At 41.2% G+C, this 23,533-nt stretch overlaps 1 protein-coding gene across 3 annotated transcripts in view; it reads right to left on the reverse strand.

Annotated features, from left to right (window-relative positions):
* The window catches only part of CHCHD3 (coiled-coil-helix-coiled-coil-helix domain containing 3), a 272,908-nt gene that overhangs the window by 164,151 nt on the left and 85,224 nt on the right, over positions 1–23,533 (reverse strand). For all 3 annotated transcript variants that reach the window (XM_030575376.1, XM_030575291.1, XM_030575452.1), the window contains exon 4: positions 9,634–9,778. In XM_030575376.1, coding sequence (XP_030431236.1) covers positions 9,634–9,778 — 145 coding nt within the window. The remainder of the gene's footprint in view (positions 1–9,633; positions 9,779–23,533) is intronic.

A 23,533-nucleotide genomic window follows, 5' to 3' on the forward strand; every position in this document is an offset into this window, starting at 1 on the left:
TTTTTTTTAAATAAAGAGAAAAAAATTAGACTTTTTAGCATAAAACATTTATTAAATTTAAACAAAGATTTAATTAAGTAACACTTGTTCCCATTTTAATATTGGGACAATACATGGCAACTTTTAAAATATATAAAAGCGTGGATGGAGATCCATAATGATAATGACAATCAACTTTTAATGTTATGGTTAAAGCAAAAGGACAGAACAATATTTCTCTACTCTTCAACATGAAATGAGACTATAATGTCACTGGCAGCTCAGTAAAACTGTTTTCCAACATGTAAGGTCTTAATGACAGTTCATTTCAGTCCAGGTAGTGAAGCAAATGTGTTACGGTAAATGCCAGGTCATTATAAGGAAATGGAAATATGCACTTTGGTTATCTATAGATTTTTTCCTCCATGCTCTCCCTATCTCACCCTGACACTCATGATTCGAGTGATGGAATGTCAATAAGCTATTTATGGCAAAGATACCACATGTAAAACGTCACAACAAGAGGAAGCCCATTTGGTCTGCACACAATTCTGAGATGAAGAAAAAGTTTTTAAAACACAGGCTTCCAAAAATAAATGGTTTCATAGGATGAGAGGTCTGCCACTAAGAACGCTAATTTAAAATTCTCAGAGCATCCCAAACCACAACACTGGGACCTCAGCTATAGAGACACTTGCCAGGAAAAACAACATCAATGCCAAAATTAAGTTTGTTGAGATTAAAATCAAAGATAGATAATTAAGTCTTTCCTCAGGAACTCCACCCATGGGGAACGGAATGACAAACAGGAGGGTATGACAAAACTATTTTTTGGACATTTTATCCTTCATTTTGTTCAGTATTTAGATCTCCAGAGAGAAAGGCCATAAAACATAATACAGAATTAATTATATATCCTTACAAACCTATCACCACAGTAAGTGGACCCTTCAGACTAATGCAGGCACTTCTTTAGTATGATTCTGATACAGGCAATTTATTTTGCACATTGGTGAAAACAATCCCAACACAATTTTCACACAGTGAGGCTACATTAGCACTTTCGAAAGTAAAACTTTTGTCAGTCAGGGGTGTGAAAACACACACTCCTGGCCGACATAAGTTATACTGACATAAGTGTCTGTGTAGACAGCGCTATGTCAGCAGGAGAGTGTCTCCTGACAACATAGTTACCGCTTCTCATTGGAGGTGGTTTAATTATGCCAACGGGAGAGCTCTCTACCATCATCATAGAGTGGCTACAGAGGAGACCTTACAGCAGGCACAGCTGAATTGGTACAGATGTGGGTATGACTAAGGGACACACAGATCCTAGATGTGGGTATTACTAAGGGTCACAGCTGCACACTAAGCAGTGTTGCCAACTTTCACGATTTTGTCATGAGCCTCATGATAATTATTGTTTGACTTAAAGTGAAAGCTCCTGGAGTCAAGTGGATATGTGATGATTTCAGCCTTCATTCTTAAAGAAAAAGTAAGTTTCTAGCACTGGGGGCTGTGGAGAAAGCTTCAAAATGTGACCCTAATGCACCCTAAAGGCTCAAAAAGCAGAAGGAATACCAAAGAACACCAAATCTACGATTTTTACATAATCTCATGATTTTTGGTGAGCCTGATTCATGACTTTTGAACATTTGCAATACTACACTAAGGAAAGATAGGTTTAGGCTAGGTATGAATGGCTTTTAATGCCGACCACTGGAGTTTGGAAGAGACTGCCAAAGGGATCTACAGCAACTAGATTTAGCACTTGCACAGCACTTTTCAAACGTCAACAAGATTAATCAAATCCTGTGAGGTAGGTAAGTATTGTCCTTGTTTTACAGATGGCCCACCCAGTCACCGCATGGGTTGGAGGAAAGGCAAGAGAAACTTTCTCTGAAGCAGCAGCAGCAGCTGCCAGGCAGATAGTGAGGAGCAGCATGGAGCAACCCAGCCAGGACCTTCCCCTTTGGACACAGAAGATCCCGCCTTCCACACAGAAGAGTTATCTTTCCCTCATGCATCTGTAATGCCGACCCACACGGGGGTGTCAGCAGCAGGGATCAAACTTGGGACCTCTGAAGCTAAATACATGAGCTTCTTCCATACAAGCTAAAGGACACGTCTCTTAACCAAGGTTGTAGCAGGCTCATCAATCTCTAGCTGGCCTAGCCACCATGTGAGGGGAACAGAGCACCACTCCCAGCAAGCAGGAGTTACATATTTAAGGCCTCCCCCAATCATATGTAGGGCCCTACCAAATTCAGAGTCCACTTTGATCAATTTCATGGTCAGAGGGTTTTTAAATTGGCCAGTTTCATGTTTTCAGATGCTTACATCTAAAATTTCACGCTGTTGTAACCGCAGGGGTCCTGATCCAAAAAAGGGTTGTCCCAGGATTACCACCTTCACTTCTGTACTGCCTTCAGAGCTCTGAAGGCAACAGTCATGGAGCTTCCTGCAGCCAGGGGAAGATTCCAGGAGATGGAGGTGGATCTGATTTCCCCCATGCTGCTGGGAGCCTGCAGAGCTAGCAGTAGCCAGGGAGCTCCCTGCAGCTAGGGGAGGTACCCAGAGGTGGGTCTGAGCTCCCCACGAGAGTAGCTATGGAAGGGAAGAGGAAGTGCCATTCCTCCCCGTCCAGTGGACTAGCAGCTGGAGCCCAGTGAACGGTAGGAGACCCTGCTCTGCCCCTCCAATAGCTAGATTTCACAAGGGAGATCTGATTTCACAGTCCATGATGTGTATTTCACAGCCATTAATTTGGTAGGACCCTAGTCATATGAACTGCAAAGGTATTAAGGAAGAACTACTTCAGTAGTAACACATCAGAACCAAAGGAGCACCAGGGCCTTCTAAAGAATCAGGATTTCAGTGATCATAGAATCACAGAATATCAGGGTTGGAAGTGACCTCAGGAGGTCATCTAGTCCAACCCCCTGCTCAAAGCAGGACCAATCCCCAACTAAATCATCCCAGCCAGGGCTTCGTCAAACCTGATCTTAAAAACCTCTAAGGAAGGAGATTCCACCACCTCCTCAGGGAACCTATTCCAGTGCTTCACCACCATCCTAGTGAAAAAGTTTTTCCAAATATCCAACCTAAACTTCCCCCACTGCAATTTGAGACAATTGTTCCTTGTTGTGTCATCTGGTACCACTGAGAACAGCTGAGCTCCATCCTCTTTGGAACCCCCCTTTCAAGTAGTTGAAAGCAGCTATCAAATCTCCCATTATTCTTCTCTTCTGCAGACTAAACAATCCCAGTTCCCTCAGCCTCTCCTCATAAGTCATATGCTCCAGCTCCCTAATCATTTTTGCTGCCCTACGCTGGACTCTTTCCAATTTTTCCACATCCTTCTTTTAGCGTGGAGCCCAAAACTGGACACAGTACTCCAGATGAGGCCTCACCAATGCCAAATAGAATTACAGAATATCAGGGTTGGAAGGGACCTGAGGAGGTCATCTAGTCCAACCCCTGCTCAAAGCAGGACCAATCCCCGGACAAATTTTTGCCCCAGATCCCTAAATGGATCCCTCAAGGATTGAACTCACAACCCTGAGTTTAGTAGGTCAATGCTCAAACCACTGAACTATCCCTACCCCAGACAGTCCCTCAATCTGCTGGCAATGCCCCAACTTATACAGCCCAAAATGCCATTAGCCTTTTTGGCAACAAGGACACAATATTGACTCATATCCAGCTTCTCATCCACTGTACCTCCTAGGTCCTTTCTGCAGAACTGCTGCCAAGCCACTCAATCCCTAGTCTGTAACAGTGCATGGGATTCTTCCATCCATTACAGTCATGTGATTTATCCCTCCAGGTCTCTGTTAGTTCAATCACATCCTAATTCCTTGACTGTGTCAGGACTTCCAGTTCTCTCTGCTTGTTTCCCAGGCTTCTTGTATTTGTGTACAGGCACTTAAGATAGCAGGACAATCAGTGAGTTTTCTCCCTTCCTGCGCTCTCCTACTCATGCTTCCTCCCAGCATCCCACTTCCCCACTTACCTCAGCGCTTTGGTCTCCTTCCCCTGGTAAACCTAGTTTAAAGCCTTCCTCACTAGGTTAGCCAGCCTGCTTGCAAAGATGCTGTTCCCCCTCTTCATTAAGTAGAGCCCGTCTCTGCCCAGCAATCCTCCTTCTTGGAACACCATCCCACAGTCAAAGAATCCAAAGCCTTCTCTCCGACACTACCTGCGTAGCCATTCTTTGACTTCCACGATTCAACGGTCCCTACTCGGGCCTTTTCCTTCCACAGGGAGGATGGACCAGAACACCACTTGCGCTTCAAATTCCTTTATCCTTCTTCTCAGAGCCACACAGTCTGCAGTGGTTCACTTAAAGTCATTCTTGGCAGTATCATTAGCGCCCACGTAGAGAAGCAGGAAGGAGTAGCAATCCGAGGGCTTGATGAGTCTCAGCAGTCTGTCACATCATGAAACCTAGTTCCTGGCAAGCAGCACACTTCTCGGTTTTCCTGGCCAGGATGGCAGATAGATGACTCAGTCCCCCTGAGGAGAGAGTCCCTGACCACCACCACCCGCCTCCTTCTCTTGGGAGCAGAGTTCGTGGAACCCCCATCCTTAGGACAGCGCATCTCATGCCTTCCAATCAGTGGAGTCTCCTGCTCCCTTCCCTCAGATGCATCATCTAGTCCACTCTCCGCATTAGTACCCGTGGAGAGAACATGAAAATGATTGCTCACCTGTATCTGTATTGCTGGTACATGGACGCTCCGCTTTCTTCTTCTGGAGGTCACATGCTGCCTATTTTCTTCACAGTCCTTCTGTCCTCGCTGCACAGCCTGCTCTGATTCTTCAGAATGTTGTGCCCATAGAAACATATCCTGATGTTACAGTATTGTTTTGTATTTGCACTTAGAACCAGCCACTGGGGTAAAACATTCTTCTAGCTCACAGAACACCGGAGGAAACAAAAGACTTCTCTTCCCTGCTCTGCCCCCTTCACACCCATTTGCCCCCACCAATGGGAAAAAAGTCCAAAAGCAGAGGGAAATTTGGGGAAGAGGAGAGATAAGGTCCTGGATATTGGAGGAAGACATGTTAAGAACAAAGTTAGCAATGCTGGAGGGTGGCATTAATGTTAATGATAGAGCACAGGTTTAAATAGGAGATTTGCAAAGGATAATTTTTTTAAAAAGTTCTCCAACTGTCCACAAAGCACTTACAGTTGTACAGCGCTGGGAGTTAAAGCTGTCTTCGTACAGCTGTGTAGGGAAAGCGCTGCAGTGTGGCCACACTGACAGCTACCAGCACTGCAGTGTGGCCACATTTGCAGCGCTGTTGGGAGTGGTGCATTATGGGTAGCTATCCCAGTGTTCAAGTGGCTGGAATGTGCTCTTCAAAAGAGGGGAGTGGGGTGGAGTGTGACAGGGAGCGTGGGGGAGACAGAGAGAGTGGATTTTTGGAGGTGATGCTGTGTCAGCTCCCTGCCTTGCAAGTTCTAAGGACTAGAAGATACACAGCACCAAGCTACAATCAATTTAAAAGTTTTGAGCCCTTCCCCCACCCCTTTCTTATTCACTAAATGCAAATTATGCACTCCTAAATAGCCTTCTGACCACATAAGCAGCTGATCAACACGGACTTCCCCCTCCCCCTCTGTCGTGTGACTTCTCTCTTCAAGCAAACAGCTGTGAACCTTCCAAAGAAATTCCCCTGCCTGCCTCCGCTCCATCGAGCAAACAGGAGTTGTGTTCGTTTTTTAGACAAGCAGATCGGGGGAGCTCGGAGTTCAGCCATTCTTCCAGTTTGTCGTGAGCAGGCATTCTAGGATACCTCCTAATACCCTGGAGGCCAACAACAGCACTTTTGGTGGCCACACTTGATGACCAGCGCTGCAATCGTTACACCCCAAGCAGACCAGGTGTACAGTCAGCGCTGCAGCCAGGGAGTTGCAGCGCTGGATGTGCCTTGCAGGTGTGGACAGTTACTAAGTTGCAGCGCTGTAAACTCACCACCACTGCTACAACTCTCCAGTGCAGCCAAGCCCTACATCACCATGGATTTATTACCATCTTCCTCTTCCTCCCTTCTCCCCAACTGTTTGTTGTAGTCATCTGCTGCATCTTGTATTAATTAGATAGTAAGCTCTTCAAGGTAGGGTTTAATATTTTCCCATGTGCTTGTACCTAGCACAACTGATCCCTATTACGGGGGGGAGGGGGGCGCTTTGGGTGCTACCACAATACTGAATATTAAGACAGCTGAGGAGAGAGGTTAACTGACCAAAAGTTACAGACACAGCACTCAGAAATCCCTTTTCTGTGGAAGTATAAACAGCAGAAGTATTATCATTTAAAAATGGATAAATTATTTAACCCTGTGATACAAGGACCTCTTCAGTGACAACCACCAGAAGGCAAGGAGTATATAGAGATTCAAGGATTCCTTGGATTCACCAAATCATTGCGAGATGTTTGTATAGAAAATATGTGAAGAGTTTATTATATATAAACACACACACACAAAATTACAGGTCACCAAAAGGTAATCCACGTATTCCTGGCTGGGTAGGGGTGGACAAGCGCTTATCTCACTCTGCTTGGTCATATGCAAATTGCGTATTGTATCGATCACAACGAATGCCCATTTACAATCTGAGTAAAATGCTGATAGATTAGCTGGAGGGAAAAAACAAAAACTGCAGAAATTATCCTGTTAGGAGTAAGACAATGAACTTTTGAAACTGTATTTGGGGTACAGATGAGCTCCCTAGGTATTTCCCTCAGTCTGTGAGGAAAATATGTTAGTAATCTTATGAGAAGGGGTCTCAACCAAAATGGTTGAAAATGCTGGGGAAAGAACTTGATTTCCTCTATGATAAGCATAACATTTATGTTTTCTTTACACTATTAAAACAATTAAGGATCAGTAATGGACATTTATTTTTTGTAGCACCATAGGCATGTGCAATGATTTACAAACAACAACATGAAAAGACTTGTCCCATGGCTCTTACACTCCAAATCAAGTTAAAGAAAAGATAAAAGGGTTAGAGTTAAACTACTTGTATAGTGTCAGAGGTTTTCATGTGACTTTAAGGCAGGGGCCATATTTATGTGTCTGCTGCAAAGAGATTCTAATTTAATTTGGATGAATGATAATACCAACATTTAAATATGAGGTGTGAGAGACAGAGCCAAGAGAGTAAACTGACCAGCAGCAAACAGAGTAATGGCCTTCAAAAAAAATTAAAGGACAGTGAGTATTACTTGGTACCTGAGAACACAGTAGGTTGCCCATAGCCACACATTTAGACAGTTTACATTTATTTAGATTAACTGTTACGTTATATTATATAGATTAATTAGATTATCAGGGAACTAAAACAGATCAATAGCTGCTTTGTTCCTTAATAAAGTATTACTGACAGTATTTAGGTAAATGAATGAATTACAACAGTAACAACAACAATTAAGCGCTAACACAGCACTTTTCATGCAAAGGTCTTTCAATATGCTTCAAAAATTTACAGACTGAAAAACTAAGGTGCAGAGAAGTTACTTGACTTGCCCAAATCACACAACAAGCCACTGGCAGAGAAGTCGAGAGCTGACTTCCGTTCTCAAGCACAAAATCTGTGCCACGGCCATTTGGATAGGATTCCTCTACATGCACCACCATAAAACAGTGAGATTCTCTGAATGACAGTCCATATGAAAAAAGATTGCATACGATTTTTAAATATTACATTATTCCATTCCCTCCCTCCCTAACAAATGATGCATGCATCTTCCCTTGCAGCTACATCTCAGCTTGAAACAAATCCTCACCCTCCAGCCAGTAAATACAAAATTAATCAACAATGAGTTCTTGATTGTTTCACCAGGCAGATGTGGCTGATGCATCCTAGGCTAAGTGAAACCTAAGAATGAAAAGTGACTTTTCTGCAAAAAACCTGTGTTTTAAATTTGTAATAAGAAAAAGCCTCAGTGTTCAGAATTTTCAGAGAAAATAGGCTCTTTTCCACATGCATGTATCAAGTTTTGTTTTGTTTTTTGCAGGTCGGAAGGGTGATGTCTCTCTCTGAACAGGATGAATAAATGAATTACAGAACCAAATAAGTTAAGAAAAACAAAAAGCCTGTTAAGGCCATGCAAAACACCCTCCAAAGCTTTGTTCAGCTAGGATAACAAAAATCTCTTGGTTTATGCAAGGTTGCACAGACAATCTACTCCAACTGGCAAAGCGTGTTACATGGGTTGAACATGAATGTGTGTATTTAGCTGCACTTTAAAGGTTCTCAATTACGTGCAGACTATCTTTTTATAGTTCTCAGAAAGGGAAAGTCTCCAGGGTTATTTTTGAACATTATGCATGTACCTATTTCCACTCACATGAGAAGTCCCATGGATTTCAATGGGAATGCTCATATGAGTGAAGTTAACCAAATGCATAACCCTTTGCAAGATAGAGCCTTAGATTTTTCCAGCTGGCAAACACTAATTTGTTCATTGCTTATACTCAATTTTTTATTTTTTTATTTTTTGTAAAATGGTGCTTTCAAGCCTCAAAGAATTGTCATGAGGACTTCTTCCTGAGAACTACAAAGGCAACTGCAGTGATTGACGTGGGAAGCTACAAATCCGCCATACATTTGAAATGGACGGCTATCTAAGGTGTCAATTTTCAGAGAAAAACAGCCTGCTAAATTTCACAACTTGGATGTCACCAGAGAGATTTTATATATCAGTTCTGATGAAATACGGTTCTTCAATACAGACTTTTTCAATAAACTGGTATTGAAGTTTAGGGCATAACCATAAAAATAAAAAAATCACACACACGTATATAAACATGCTATTTTGGTCTCCAGTATAAATAAATTGGAGGGAAAAAAAAATTATATCTTAGGATAGAGGTGCCATCCTTCCAAGTTTCCTGGGTTGCTTGACCCCCGCTCTGCCAGAGGCGCTTCCCCCAGTGCGCCCCGCCCTTGCTTCTCCACGTCACAAAGCAGCTCATCATGGTAGGCAGGAGGCACTGGGAGAAAGAGGGAGAAGCCCATTGGTAGGGCCACCAGCGGGCAGGAGGCACTGGGAGAGGGGGAGGAGCTGATGGGGGGGCTGCCAATGGGTGCTGAGCACCCATCATTTTTTTTCCAATGATGATCCAGCCCCGGAGCACCCACGGAGTCGGCGTCTATGTCTTTGGAAAGTTCTTAAAATCGGTCAATTTTTAGCCAATAACACTGTTAATGTACCCTTATTAATACACGTTTACTTATAAATGTTGTGACAAAGTATTCAGTAATTTAGTATCACAAAATCTAACCAGATCTCTGAACACTTAAATACTGAAAACGAATCAGGCTAGCATCTTAGTTATTTGAATGCTCTCCCCACATAAAATTTTTCTCAATAAAGTGACATCCTTGTGACACTAAAAAAAAGACATGATGGTTTTACAGCAGCTGCTCTTTTAAGGACTGTGATATTAACACAGCAAAAAGAAGAAATTTTCTGATAATAACCGTATTTGCTAAAGAGGAAAAGCACTACTGGAGGACAGAAACATTCTACTTCCTACATCTTACAAAAGAGTTTGTCAAAAGCATAAAAGTTTTAGGACATTGACATTTGTTTTTAAACCTTCAAATTTACATAAAAAACTTATTGCACTTACAAAATGCTGCGTCTTCAGGCGTTCGTCTTCTGTCGCAGCTCTCTCTCTAAGAATGGCTCTAGTCAAATGCTCATTTGAAGCAGCCCGCTCCCGCTCCAGAACTTTGCCAATTTCATCACGTATGTACTTTTGATCTTGTTTCAATCTACATGAAAAAATGGTGGAAGAATTTAGAATGGAAATATATTGTCAAATAGCTTGAATGGACAAACACATTATTATCATCATCAAAAGAGTACAGTAGTTATGACAATGTTAAACTCTTACTGGCTTTTAGAGCTCACTCCATATTCAATATCAATACCAGAGATTTATATATTGCAATTTTGAGATTTAATCCAAAACATAAACCTTCTGGTATTCATATTGGATATGCGCGTGCACACACACACTCAATAAGAAATATATATACATACATACATAATAAATATATACACACACACACAAATTTTATATACATATATAAAAATACATTAACACACACCTAGCAATATCAACAACCCCCAACACCTATCAGTATCAATATCTCTCAATATATGGATATATAAATTCAGCATCCCAACACTGTACCCAAATCTTAACAGCACTACCTCTGAAATTAAGCAAAATAAGGAATAAAACTAACTAAAATCTCATGCTTAAACAATATACAGTATACTGATTTTTTAAAAGGAATTCTTGTTCAAGAATCCTCAGCTCTATTCCTTTCTTGGTCACTGATACACTTTGTTACTTTTGGGCAGGTCACATCTACTCAGTGCATCAGTTTACTCATCTGCAAAAAGGGTGTAACAGCTATGTTGACATACTTAACATCTGGAAAGTGACTTAAGAGCATCGGATGATAGGTGCTATTTAAGTGCAAAGTATTATTATTTCCTGAACTTGTGTTTTCGGAACTTAATCATGTTTTATATTAGTCCCAGGGAATTCTCAACATGAATAGAATGTAATGTCACAAGCCATAAAATTAATGGAAATCTTTACAACAATATTTTTATAAAAATGCATGTATACGTTACATGTACATGTAAACACATTTTAAAATAGATTAGCCAATAAAAACACCTGCTTTTTATATATATATTCTCATACCAAACACAAAAGTCAATACCTACAAGTTCATCACCAGTAATGGAATATCAAATACTGTTTTTTAAATAGGCATTTGAAAAACAGTGAAGGAGATGAGGCTTCAGAATTTCCACTGAATGTGTTACCAAGGGAGCTGCAGAGAACAAATCAAACCACACAGGGTCAGTTTCTGAAAGGCACCAGCATTACAGTACATTAAAGTCTTCCCCAAGGAAAATGATTAAGAGAGGTAGGGGATGGTGGGGAAGAAGCCAGTTGGAATGCGTGTCATTTTTGTGCTCAGACACAACCCTGAGAAACACATCAACCAACTGGGAGTTTTTATAAAGTTTATTAAGCAGCATCTTCAATTACTCCAGCAAAAAGATTATGCAGACATGGACCAAATTCCATTAAGTGATTTCCCAAGGTCCCCCAAATTATTCCAGCAGCATCAATGCATTTAATCTATCACACAATCAATGATGCAGTCAAAACACACACCAGTTTTCCTTTAGATTACAAAACTATTGTTTCACACAAAGAGATGACGTGTTAAAATAGAAGTCTCAATAGTTACTTTTTTCTGAAGAAAGTAAAAGCAGCATTTAGACTTTTCAGAGATTAAAGATTAATGCCCCCCACACACCCCAATCGCCTGTTTTGTATTCTACGCTCTGCAGTTAAAGACTTGACTCCTCTTTTTATACATTACACTACTGATAGTATATTTCACATATTAATTATTGTATTTAAAGAAGCTGCCATTTACTTGACTTTTTTTTAAAAAAAAAAAGCTTGGGATTTTTAACTCATATTCATGTCTCTTAATTTTTGTATTTGGCATTAGGCAGAATTACGCTCCTTGATGTTGTCTCCTCTTAATCTCTCTTCCAAAGAGCAGAAAGTCAGTTACCCTAAACCTTTTAAATAATAAGTTCCTATCTCCCAGAAAAGTTGTTTGATGGCTTAACTTCATTGCTGTTACATTCAACTTCCCTGCTAGGTACAAAATTTTTATAAAAGTTGTCATAAACAGATAGCTAAGGGTTAATGTTCTTTTACCTGTAAAGGGTTAACACAGGGAACCAAACACCGGACCAGAGGACCAATCAGGAAATAAGACTTTTTCAAATCTGGATGGAGGGAAGTTTGGGTGTGAGTTCTTTGTTCTTTGTCTTGGGTCTGTGCCCTCTTGGCTCTGAGAGTGATTTTTCTATCTCCAGGTTTTCTAATTTTCTGTTTCCAAGTTGTAAGTACAAGGATAGTAAGACAATAGGTTTATATATATATATATATTTTTGTATTTACATGTGTGTAGTTGCTGGAATGTTTTAAATTGTATTCTTTTTGGATAAGGCTGTTTATTCATTTTTTCTTTTAAACAATTGACCCTGTATATTGTCACCTTAATACAGAGACTATTTTTAATGTCCTTTTTCTTTCTTTTTATATAAAGCTTTCTTTTTAAGACCTGTTGGAGTTTTTCTTTAGTGGGGACTCCAGGGAATTCAGTCTGCAGCTCACCAGGGAATTGGTGGGAGGAAGAAGTCAGGGGAAAAATCTCTTTGTGTTAGATTTACTAAGCCTGACTTTGTATACCCTCTGGGTGAGGGGAGAGGGAGATTTGATCCCTCAGTACTTGTGTTTCAAGGATTGGAAGCAGGGAATCTCCTAGGGTCGTCCAGGGAGGGGAGCCTGGGAGGAAGTAACAAGGAAACAAGGGGAGGGGGTTATTTCCCTTTGTTGTAAGACTCAAGGCATCTGAGTCTGAGGGTTCCCCAGGGAAGGTTTTGGGGAGACCACAGTGAGCTAGGCACTATATAATTCCTAGCTGGTGGCAGTGATACCAGGTCCAAGCTGGTAACTAAGCTTGGAGGTTTTCATGCTAACACCCATATTTTGGACGCTAAGGTCCAGATCTGGGAAGAAATGTTATGACAAAAGTAAATGTTTAAAATTAAATATATACAAGTTAAGAGGGAAGGTACTGTACATCTGGGGCCAGGCTCAAGTTAGGAGGATTACAGGTATCGGTTACAAAGTTCACAAGATACATACTTATCACACAACCAGCATAGCTCCAGATTGGGGTGCAGGAGTTTTTAAACACATCAATGGATAAGTGGGCTCGGGTACACCCATGGAATGTATTAAGAGTTCAAGTCAGTATCAACGTAGTGAATGAGTACATGGGTGGGATGTGTTCCTTCATTCGTCAGGGAAGGAAGTGGGTTATTTCCCTGGTCAGCGGTCTTGGTTACTTGAGCTGGTACTGGCAGTGTCCCATGATGTGTTTCGTGTAGATGTCTCTGGACCACCTGTTGGTGTCAGACACCATGAACTGTCTCGTGAGCCAGGCGTAGTGTTAATCGACTCCACACGTTCTCAGCATCGGCTCATTGTGGGGGTCCCACGCACCCAGGGCTCCCATGATCAGGGCGTGTACGTGGACCTCGTAGCTCTGGGCTCTCAGGGTGTCGGCCAGCGGGGTGAACTTTGAAACCTTCCATCCTCAGCCTCATGGAAGGCCAATGACCTGTTTTCAAATGGCACCACGATGCCTACCATGAGGACTTTCTTTTCTGTGTCGGTCATGACAATGTCGGGTCGGTCAGCTGTCTGTCCCGGGGATGGCAGAGTCAATGGTGATCTTCCCCAGGCAAGGCGGGATGGCTTTCACCAGCCAGTTGTGGATGGCGTTGTGATGGAGCTGCCAGGCTCCAGAGTGCTGTTTGCATTCACACAGGATGTGGGGCAGGGTCTCGTTGGCATAGTCGCACTTCCTACAGTACTTGTTCCGGTTGCCGTGGCAGACAGCTCCATTGAGGGGAACGCAGTTGAATCGGGCATGGTGGACGAACTGCCAGTCAGGGAACCTGGTGAAGCTGCCCCCAGGGAGGAAGTGTTTGCTGGCATCCCACTTGCTGGACACCTGGAACACCTTACCCAGGTCTGACTTCCACTTAAGTTCTCAGTGTAGTGGCAGTGCATAGTGTCTTTGAGAGTCCTTTCCTGCATCATTCTGGCAGTTGGGGTGACGATGGTGTGGTTCGAGGTCTTTATGCACGGCAACAGTATTCCCAGCACCCGGAGCTCCTCGCACCACTTCCAGTGGCAGCTGATCCTCTTTCTAGGTGTCTCGAAGCGTTGCGGGAACAGGACCAGAGAGAGGACAGGTCTCCTCCCTCTCTCCCAAACTCAGCCTCCAGGTAGCCACTGAGGTAGGTGGCAACATCATGCTCAGAGGGGGGCCCTGGAGATGCGTTTCCTGACCACGGCCTGTACAGTTTCATCTGTGATACTCCGCACTGTCGGGTCTGGGCACTTCAGGAGGCGGAAGGCATGGGTGATCACCGACACGTCGCAAAGGTCTCCCATCCGAGGTATGCTGGCACCGCCTGGCCTGTGGGAAATGTAGATGATGTCGGTGCTGGCCCTCTGGGGAAGGTAAAGCCATTTCGTCACCAGCTGCCTGATGGTGCTGTCAGCCTTGTTCAGGGGCACCTTGGCTACAGCCGATCCCCTGAGGACGGAGATGCGGGTACTACAATGAGAATGGAAAAAGTTCCTTATCTTTTAGGAGGGGTCAGTGTGTTTCTGTTATCCCTGAAGAATGTTTTTGCACCATCCTTGATATCGGGATGTTCTGGTACCACTCGTCAGGAATCTGTTTGTGAGTACTCTGTGCCTAGCACTTCTTAGAAATGTGTGTTTCTGCAACATCAGCCCACTTCTTGCCAGACTCTGTGAACCTGCAAGCAGGCAGAGCCTGAGGTTTGCTCACAGCCTGACTTTTGAAAACTTTGCTTTATATCAGCAAAACTTGCCCACTGCTTTAGCTCAGGCCTCATACCAAGGTCTCTTATACCAGGACTTCTCAGGCTCTCTTCCTACTATAGATACAAAACTACTCAAGATAGTTACATCCTAAGCAGACAACAAAGAGCTACAAAAGGATCTCACCAAATTGGGTGAATGGCCAACTAAATGGCACATGAAATTCAATGTTGATAAATGCAAAGTAATGCACATTGGAAAACATAAACCCAACTATACATATAAAATGATGGTGTCTAAATTAGCTGTTACCACTCAACAAAGAGATCTTGGAGTCATTGTGGATAGTTCTCTGAAAACATCCATTCAATTGGCAGTTGCAGTCAAAAAAGTTAACTGAATATTGGGAATCGTTAAGAAAGGGATAGATAATAAAACAGAAAATATCATATTGCCTCTATATAAATCCAGAGGTACGCCCACATCTTGAATACTATGCAGATAACGGTCACCCCATCTCAGAAAAGATCTATTGGAATTGGAAAAGGTTCAGAAAAGGGCAACAAAAATGATTGGGGTATGGAACAGCTGCCATATGAGTAGAGATGAATAAGATTAGGACTTTTCAGCTTGGAAATGTGACAACTAAGGTGGGATATGACAGAGATCTATAAAATCATGACCGGTATGGAGAAAGTAAATAAGGAAGTGTTATTTACTCCTTCTCATAACACAAGAACTAGGGGTCACCAAATGAAATTAACAGGCAGTAGGTTTAAGACACACAAACGGAAATATATTTTCACACAACGCACAGTCAACCTGTGGAACTCCTTGCCAGAGGATGTTGTGAAGGCCAAGACCATAACAGGGTACAAAAAAGGACTAGATAAATTCATGGAGGATAGGTCCATCAATGGTTTTTAGCCAGGATGGGCAGGGATGGTGTCCCTAGCCTCTGTTTGCCAGAAGCTGGGAATGACTGACAGGAGATGGATCACTTGATGATTACTTGTTCTGTTCATTCCGTCTGGGGAACCTGACATTGTCCACTGTCGGAAGACAGGATATGGCACTAGATGGACCTTTGAGCTGATCCAGTATGGTCATTCTTAGGTTCTCCAAGAAAGGGATAAGAGAAGCGAGGATATCATCTGAACTTGATTCTTTGGATGAATTAGATATACAATGAGGCAGAGGCCCCCAGATTCCTTCAGGACCAGAAAGTATCAGGTATAAAAATCTTTTCCCCTCTGTTGGTAAGGAATTTCTTCTATCGCTCTCCATTTTAGAAGGGGCCATAGCTCCTGAAGTAACATGGTCTCGTGAGAAGGGTCCTAACAAGGAATGGGAAGGGTGGGTAGGGAAACGAGTTGGATAACATATTCCTCCTTTACCATGCTGAGTAGCCCCTTGTCTGAAGTGATGTCTTCCCAAGTGCAGTAAAAGAGGAATGGGTATAATCCTAAGTGAAGAAATATTGTTGGCATGCTGTCCTCAAAGTCAAAATGACTGCTTCAATGTAGCAGTTATTTGGTGAGAAGTGCTTGCTGCCATGGAAGATCGCTCTTGGCCTTGAAGAGATCTTGATCTCCTCCTGGGGCATACTGAGGCTTCTGGTGGAATGAGGATCATGACTATAGTTGAGGTTTAAAATGTTTCCTTTTTGTAGCAGGAGTATAGACTCCAAGTGAATGAAGTGCTGCAAGAGAGTCTACATTTCCTTTTGTTTTAGAGCGGTAGCTGTGTTAGTCTGTATCAGCAAAAAGAACAAGGAATACTTGTGGCACCTTAGAGACTAACAAATTTATTTGGGCATAAGCTTTCATTGGCTAAAACCCACTTCATCAGATGCATGGAGTGGAAAATACAGTAGGAAGAGATATATAGACACACAGAGAAGCTTATGCCCAAATAAATTGGTTATTTCTTGCTCCTAATATATTTAAAGAAACTCTTCTTGCCTTTTTGTGCCTTGCTAGGTGTAACTCATTTTGTGCTTTGGCCCTTCTGATTTTGTCCTTATAGGCTTGCACTACTGTAGTATTTCTTTCTTGTTTTCAGGTCATTAAAGAGCTCGTAATGGGGCCATATTGGCCTCTTACTACTCTTCCTATCTTTTCTTCACATCAATACAATTTGCAGTTGTGCCCTTAATACTGTCTCCTTGAGAAACTGCCAGCTATCATGAACTTATTTATCCCTTAGATTTTCTTCCAACAGCACCTTACCTATCAGATCTCTTGAGTTTGTTAAAGTCTGCTTGTTTGAAGTCCATTATCCTTTTTCTGCCGCTCTCACTCCTTCCTTTCCTTAGAATCATGAAATTTATCAAGTCATGATCACTTTCATCCAAACTGCCTTCAACCTTCAGATTCACAACCAATTCCTTCAGGTTGGTCAGAATCAAGCCTAAAATGGCTAACCCCTGGTTACTTCCTCCACTTTCTGAAACTAAAAGTTGTCAAAGTCCCTGCAGCTCTTCTTCTTCTTGTTGGGGGGGGTTTTGTTTTGTCTGTTTGGTTGGGTTTTTTTGGGGGGGGGAGGAGGGGGCAGGGTATTTCTGTTTGTTCTAGAAATGCCTCATCAACATCTTCTCAATCATTCAGTGGTCTACAGTAGACCCCTACCGTGAACTGTCTAGTTTTTTTTCCCTTTTATCTTTATCCAGAGACTTTCAACTGGTCTACTTCTCATGTCCTTTGGACCTCAGAACAAGTGTATATATAATGAACTGGTGGAATTTAGAAGATCATCTTTATGGGCACATCATGGGCTTAGTGATAAAATCCAAGGGAAGACTTCTGTGCCATCGTCTGTTCTCCAGATGACTAGAAGGATCATAATGTTTCTCTCTCCTACTGACAGACAGAAGTGTACAGGTACTCAGAAGCATCAGAATCATGTAGCTGATAAGAGCACAGGCTTGGGAGTCAAGAGACCTTGATTCTATTCTTGGCTCTGTTAGTATTTAATTTTGTGACTGCAGGTGAGTCACTCTCTCTGCCTTTGACCTAGTAGTAACATCAGTATATCACTCAAAATATGGGCTGCTTGGGAAATATTTGTACTGATTTATTTGTGTTGCAGCTTTTGTAAGAAAACAGTTCAGACTACTTCATAATCTAATGTGTTACATATCTGTCAGGAAGATATGCTTGATATTCATTCTACATTTTCTCTCTCATTTTGTCTTAATTTGTATTAACATGCCTCATTCTGCAAAATTATTTGCCCATCTTTGGTGTTATGTCCTCTCTGAGGTATAGCCTGGCTTAATGACTGTTGACCTCCTATCCTTTCATTGCAAAAGTGAACTTTTCAAGCCTCCCCAAATCTTTCTGTTGTCCAATGGGTCCATATCTTTCTGACACTGAGCAGCCCAGAACTGAACACAATATTTCAGGAACAGTAATTCCACAGCTAAGTCTATACCATACACCTGCTCCATGATTAGAAGTTATTGCATAAGCAATCCTAAACCTTAATGGCTCTATTTGCTGCCATACTATAATGCAAATAGCTATTAAATCTGCTGTTTTATATCAACTCCAGGTCTTTTTAAATTATGATATACTGACATTTCTAATAACTGATAGTGGCTAAAAGAAACTAATGAGAGCTGGCAAGAAAACAGTAACTGCCCCAACCTTAGTTCATACAATCTAAAATACTTCTCACCATGCATACCTGAAGTTACTTGAAAATGTTCTTAGCTTTTTGAGACACTTGTTGGAGTTTTATTTACCAAAAAAAATTAAATATCTCTCAACTTATTTAAATTCATCAGAGTTTTAAGCAAAGTAGTATGCTTTTAATGTAATGTAAACTTCACTTATTTGCATTATGTAATTGAGTGGCTTGCAGGAGCCTAATGAAACAAACACAAGTCAGCTCTGTCCTAATATTTCAAACACTTGTTTGCATCAACTTACAGTAGTTTTCTTCCTTGACATCATGAACTCATTTTACTGGCATACAGTACAAACTTTACCTGAATGAGAGCAAACACTAACTAAATCTTCAATGATGACTTATATTACTAACTATTCTAAAGCAAAAAATTCAGACTTGTGATTTATATTCAGATACACAGTTACGGATCACACTGTCAGTTCAGTCTAATAACTGAAGAACTCTGTATAAACAGACATTGCACAACGAAAATTTTCATTACACTAAAATGGCAGGCTCGGTCTAATAGCTTATATGCTTAAGAAGTAAACTCCAATTTGCTTATGGAGGCAGAAGTTGCAACAGAAAAGGGGAAAAAAAGCAAGCAACTAAAATCTCGCACTGCTCATTTATACTCTGGAAAAAATAATTTAGAAGTCTAAGTGAATGCTGAATCAGCAGTCAAGACTGCTTGCTATACATTTTTAAAAAGAAAAGTTGATAGTTGGTAATTCAGCAAAGTAATTAGATTATACAATATTGACCAACTCAACGTGTTCTGCTTTCCAGTCACATTACTTCATTAAGTAAAACAAAAAGCATATAAGTGATCCTGTCACATCACCCTTGTAACTGGCTGAAAGTAAATATTAAGTACTAAAGGGAATTCTTGTGGATTGAGATTTAGAACCAACCGCTTTAACATTATTTTATGTTCTCAGTTATTGTACAGCATAAATTACATATACAAGGTTTGTACTCCAATACGAAGAACACCTCCTCCTGCATTTCTACAGCACCTCTCACCTAAGGATCTCAAAGCCCTTCATAGCAACTATGCCAGTTAACACTATTATCCACATTTTACAGATTAGGACACTGAGACATACAGATACCTACCAAGTTCACCTAGGAAGTCTACCTCAGATGTCATGTCATCCATGCTTCAACTGTCAGATATGTGTCTGTCTGCAATCAATTAAATCAAACATGCAACAACAACAGCTATTTCGCACACACACCCTCAAGCATTATCAAATCTATTTCAATAAAATGACCAGGGGAAAAAAACTCATCATACAATGTAGAAGTTTGATTGCTGCCCGTGGGAGCCAGCTGAGGTCACTCAATCAGGGTGAACTGAAAACAAAACGAGGCAGACAAACCCCAGAAGCTGGTGGTTATTCCAACACTTAGATTTATCAAGCCAGCACAGAACAGCTTCTACAGTACCTCACTGGTTACTTAGAAGTTCAAATACCGCAGTTCCCTTAAAGTGCCCAGCCCCAGGCCTCAGTCCAGACACATACATCAGATATGATAATGATTACTGAAAATCTTATCTCATCATATAAAAGAAAAGGTTCCTTCGATCCCAAAAGATCAGACAAATACCCAGGGGTCCATTTATAACTTACATCTTACATAAAAATACACACTATTAGCCAATTCTTATTAACTAAGCTAAAATTTATTAAAAAAGAAAAGAGAGTGAGTGTTGGTTAAAAGATCAATATACATACAGACTTGAGTTCAATTCTTGAGGTTCAGATACACAGCAGTCCTTTTAGAAATAGTCCACAGCTTATAGTCCAATGTTCATATTCAGGCGGCTCCAGTCAATGACTGGGGATCTAAATCCTCATGGCTTAAAGTTTCACCCTCTTGAAACCCAAAGCAGATTTGAGATGAAGCAGGATCATGTCCCAGGGTTCTTATATATTTCCAGCAGACTTTCGGCCTGAGAAAACAATAGGCTTAACTCCTTTTTCCAAACACCCTGGCAATTAGCACAGGGTAATTTATGCATTAAACAGTTCAGATTCAGGTTACCACAACCTTCAGAGACACATAGACAATAGTACTATTTCACTCAAGTATCTTCCTAAATGTTAATATTCCTTTTTTGATCTTTGAATCAAAGCTATAGTGATAGACAAGACTTGTTTGCTCAGGTCTTGTGATATAAGCAAACATCTACCCTCCTATCTCTAACAATGCAGACTTGCATTTCAAAGCTCTATTCATTTACATATTTTCCTAACAAGTCTCTAAAGTTCGTCCATGGGTTAGGTCAGCCTGTGAGTTAATTAACTCTTTCTGCCCTGTCATCTTTCAATGAGATACTATATTACACTCATAACACCACAGAAGTAAAGTAAAGGGATACATTTTCTAAAAAGGCAGTGAGGTTTTAGCCATGTAATTCCCACTGAAGTCAAGCCAGATGACACAATGCTTACAGCTTCCTTGCTTTTGCAAGCAAAAAGCTGAACATTAAGAATAGGAAAAGTTAGCCATGCTTACCCAAAAGTTCCCTTTATCAGAGTAATAAGGTCCACAGATTGACTACAATGATACTCTAACCTACTTTCTGTTTGGGGACAGAACAAGACCCATCAGTCATTGGGCTGCAACAGGAAAAAGGCACAATTGCTCCTACTGCAGAGCATGGTAAATTTCACCTAATGACAACAGATCCAAATCCTTAATTACATCTCTATTCTGAATGATCCACTTGTCTCCAGGGTGGACCAGATCTTTGGACCTTATAACTCGAAGAAAGGACGTTTTCAGGTGAGCACAGAGTTTTCTTCTTCTTAATGCTAAGCTCCACAGACATATTACAATAGATGTGCCTAGCAGTGTGCCTCCAGAATGGAAAGCAGGCTCATCCAGAACATGGAAGAATACATATAAAATCTCTTCCATCTTCCCCTGGGCACTACGGCATGGAGCAGACTTCTGTTAAAAGAAAGGAAATAGCATTGGCTAAGACTGGATGACCAATATGCAGAATGTGGTCAATGCATGCATTACAAAGAACTCAATACAGGATACATGATTACTTGTGCCCGAAACAGTCAGTCAGTCTCCTAAGGACAGGATTTTGATCCTTAACCAAAGGAGGAATATTTCTTAAATTTACTTAGGGAATAAATGTTATGACGGTTGTGAGACTACCCGTCTGATTTCAAAATACAATATTGGGTCTTGTTAGAAAAAGTTCCTAACTTCAAATTTTAAAAAGTCATCTGATTGAAAATCAGAGCCTATGGGAGGCCTGTCCTAATGGACAGGAAATAGGATACCCACTGAAGGAATTCAATCTCAGTAGTGCTGACAGGAACAGAAAAGGGTTCATGGTTGGGCTCTAATACCTTGCAGGGTTGGAATAAAGGCTGATGCCCTAAAGAAGCATCTAATGTCAGGATTTGTACAACATTTCCTTTTCTTGAACATGCCAAGAACATTATCCTATTGACCCTTTTACTAGGACACTTTTATACACTCACAATAAAAAAAACCTGGAGGAACACAACGCTATGTTTCATTGGTTTCCAATGGCAGTTAAATTACGGGCTTCACGCTAGCCAGTACATTTATTTTATTTGTTGCCTTCTCTCTTTTGGGATCCATGATAGCAATAATCACTTCTGCCAAATATTCATTTTAAACTTGACTGGTTCTGCAACAAACAGACCTTCTCTCTGAGACAGAGACATCCAAAGATCCAATGTTAGGTTCAATGAGGCCTGAAAGTACAGCCAGAAAGATATAAAAAGTTTCACTACCGCACTCTTGTTCTTATCTTTTGTATTGTCCTGAGGAGCAATGAAAAGTGTTGGAAAACACAGCAAGGACTTTGCCCAATTTTGTGAGAGATCATTCACCACCTAATTTCCAGGGTCCTGACAAGGGGCTGCAGGGCACTTAATTTACCCTTTCCAGATGCAAAGAGTTTGATTCCCAGCCCACCAAATTGATTTACAATAAGTGAGATATTTCTGGGTATAGGATATAGCATATATTTCTGGGTAAATAGACTCTGCTAGTCTGACTTCTGCCATGTAAAACTTTGTGTACATCTCCCACTTCCTTTATGGACAATGTGATACCCACGTTGTTATTTGCTTCTGAAACCTGGTCAACACTAGAAGCTCACAACTGGAAACTTAAGACACTCCACCAGAGATGTTCATGGAGAATATCTGCTGTTCACTGGTGGGATAAAGTAACTTAATGTTGACGTGTTACAAAGGACAGGCCAACAGACAATGATTGGATAAAGATGACTGAAGAGGTCTGGACATTTTGTACAGATGTCAAAAAACAGCCATATTACTGAACAAGCCCTTGACTGGATACCACTAGGTGGAAGATAGAAAAGAGGAGAATGAATGATGTAAGAAATCTGTTGAGAAAAATGTTGTCATGAGGTACCTACAATGGAGCAAGAAATGTGGCACTAGCCAGAGGTGGAAAGAGAAAGTTACTCACCCTATACAGTAACTGAGGTTCTTCAAGATGTGTTCCCCTATGGGTGCTCCACTGTAGGTGTGGCAACACCGCCTGCACCTGGGATTGGAGATCTTCATCAGCAGTGGCCATTGGACCGCATATGTGCGCCTCCCCCATGTCAAGCTGTGAGCGGGATGTGTATATAGCACTGCGGGTTCTGACTTCCTCCAGTTCCTTCTCTGACACAGAGCATATGTTTAGGGTTCCAAAGCAGAAGGGAGGAGAGCGCAGTAGAGCCTCCACAGGGAAACACATCTCTAAGAACGTCAGTTACAGCACAGAGTGAGTAATCTTCTCTTCTTCTGAGTGATGTCTCTATGGGTGCCAGACAGAGTGGATAAAAATCAATGATTTTTTAAAAATAAAAAAAGTCATTTTTATTTCAATTGGATTTTTTTGATAAAATGCTTTTTGAGGAAAAAACCTATCTAAGGATAGTTTTAATTAGATACATTATAGCTCAAAGATATCTCATCATGGAATAGGGATTATAAATTCTAATTCTATAGTATGAGACAATATATTCATGTCATGTTTAAGAAAAGTTTTGTAAATGAGTTCCAATAGTTCATGGATTAGATACCCAATCTTATGAGGTTCCAGGGGCTTCTCTATAGACAATTTAGGTTAATCTTTTTATCTACCCAATGGGACTCAGTGCTCAGTCTAGAAGATACCATCAGAGATGCTTAGTTTTGCAGTTCTCAAACTGTGGATTTGCGTCTCCAGAGATAACATGCTCGTTAACATAAAAATGTTTTCAAATAAATAAATAATATACAGAGGTGAGAAATAACAGACCTCAACCCTATTGTCCCTCTGCAAATTTGTGGACACAGAGTCAATCCTT

This window comes from Gopherus evgoodei, chromosome 1, assembly GCF_007399415.2.
Source record: "Gopherus evgoodei ecotype Sinaloan lineage chromosome 1, rGopEvg1_v1.p, whole genome shotgun sequence".
NCBI lineage: Eukaryota > Metazoa > Chordata > Testudines > Testudinidae > Gopherus > Gopherus evgoodei.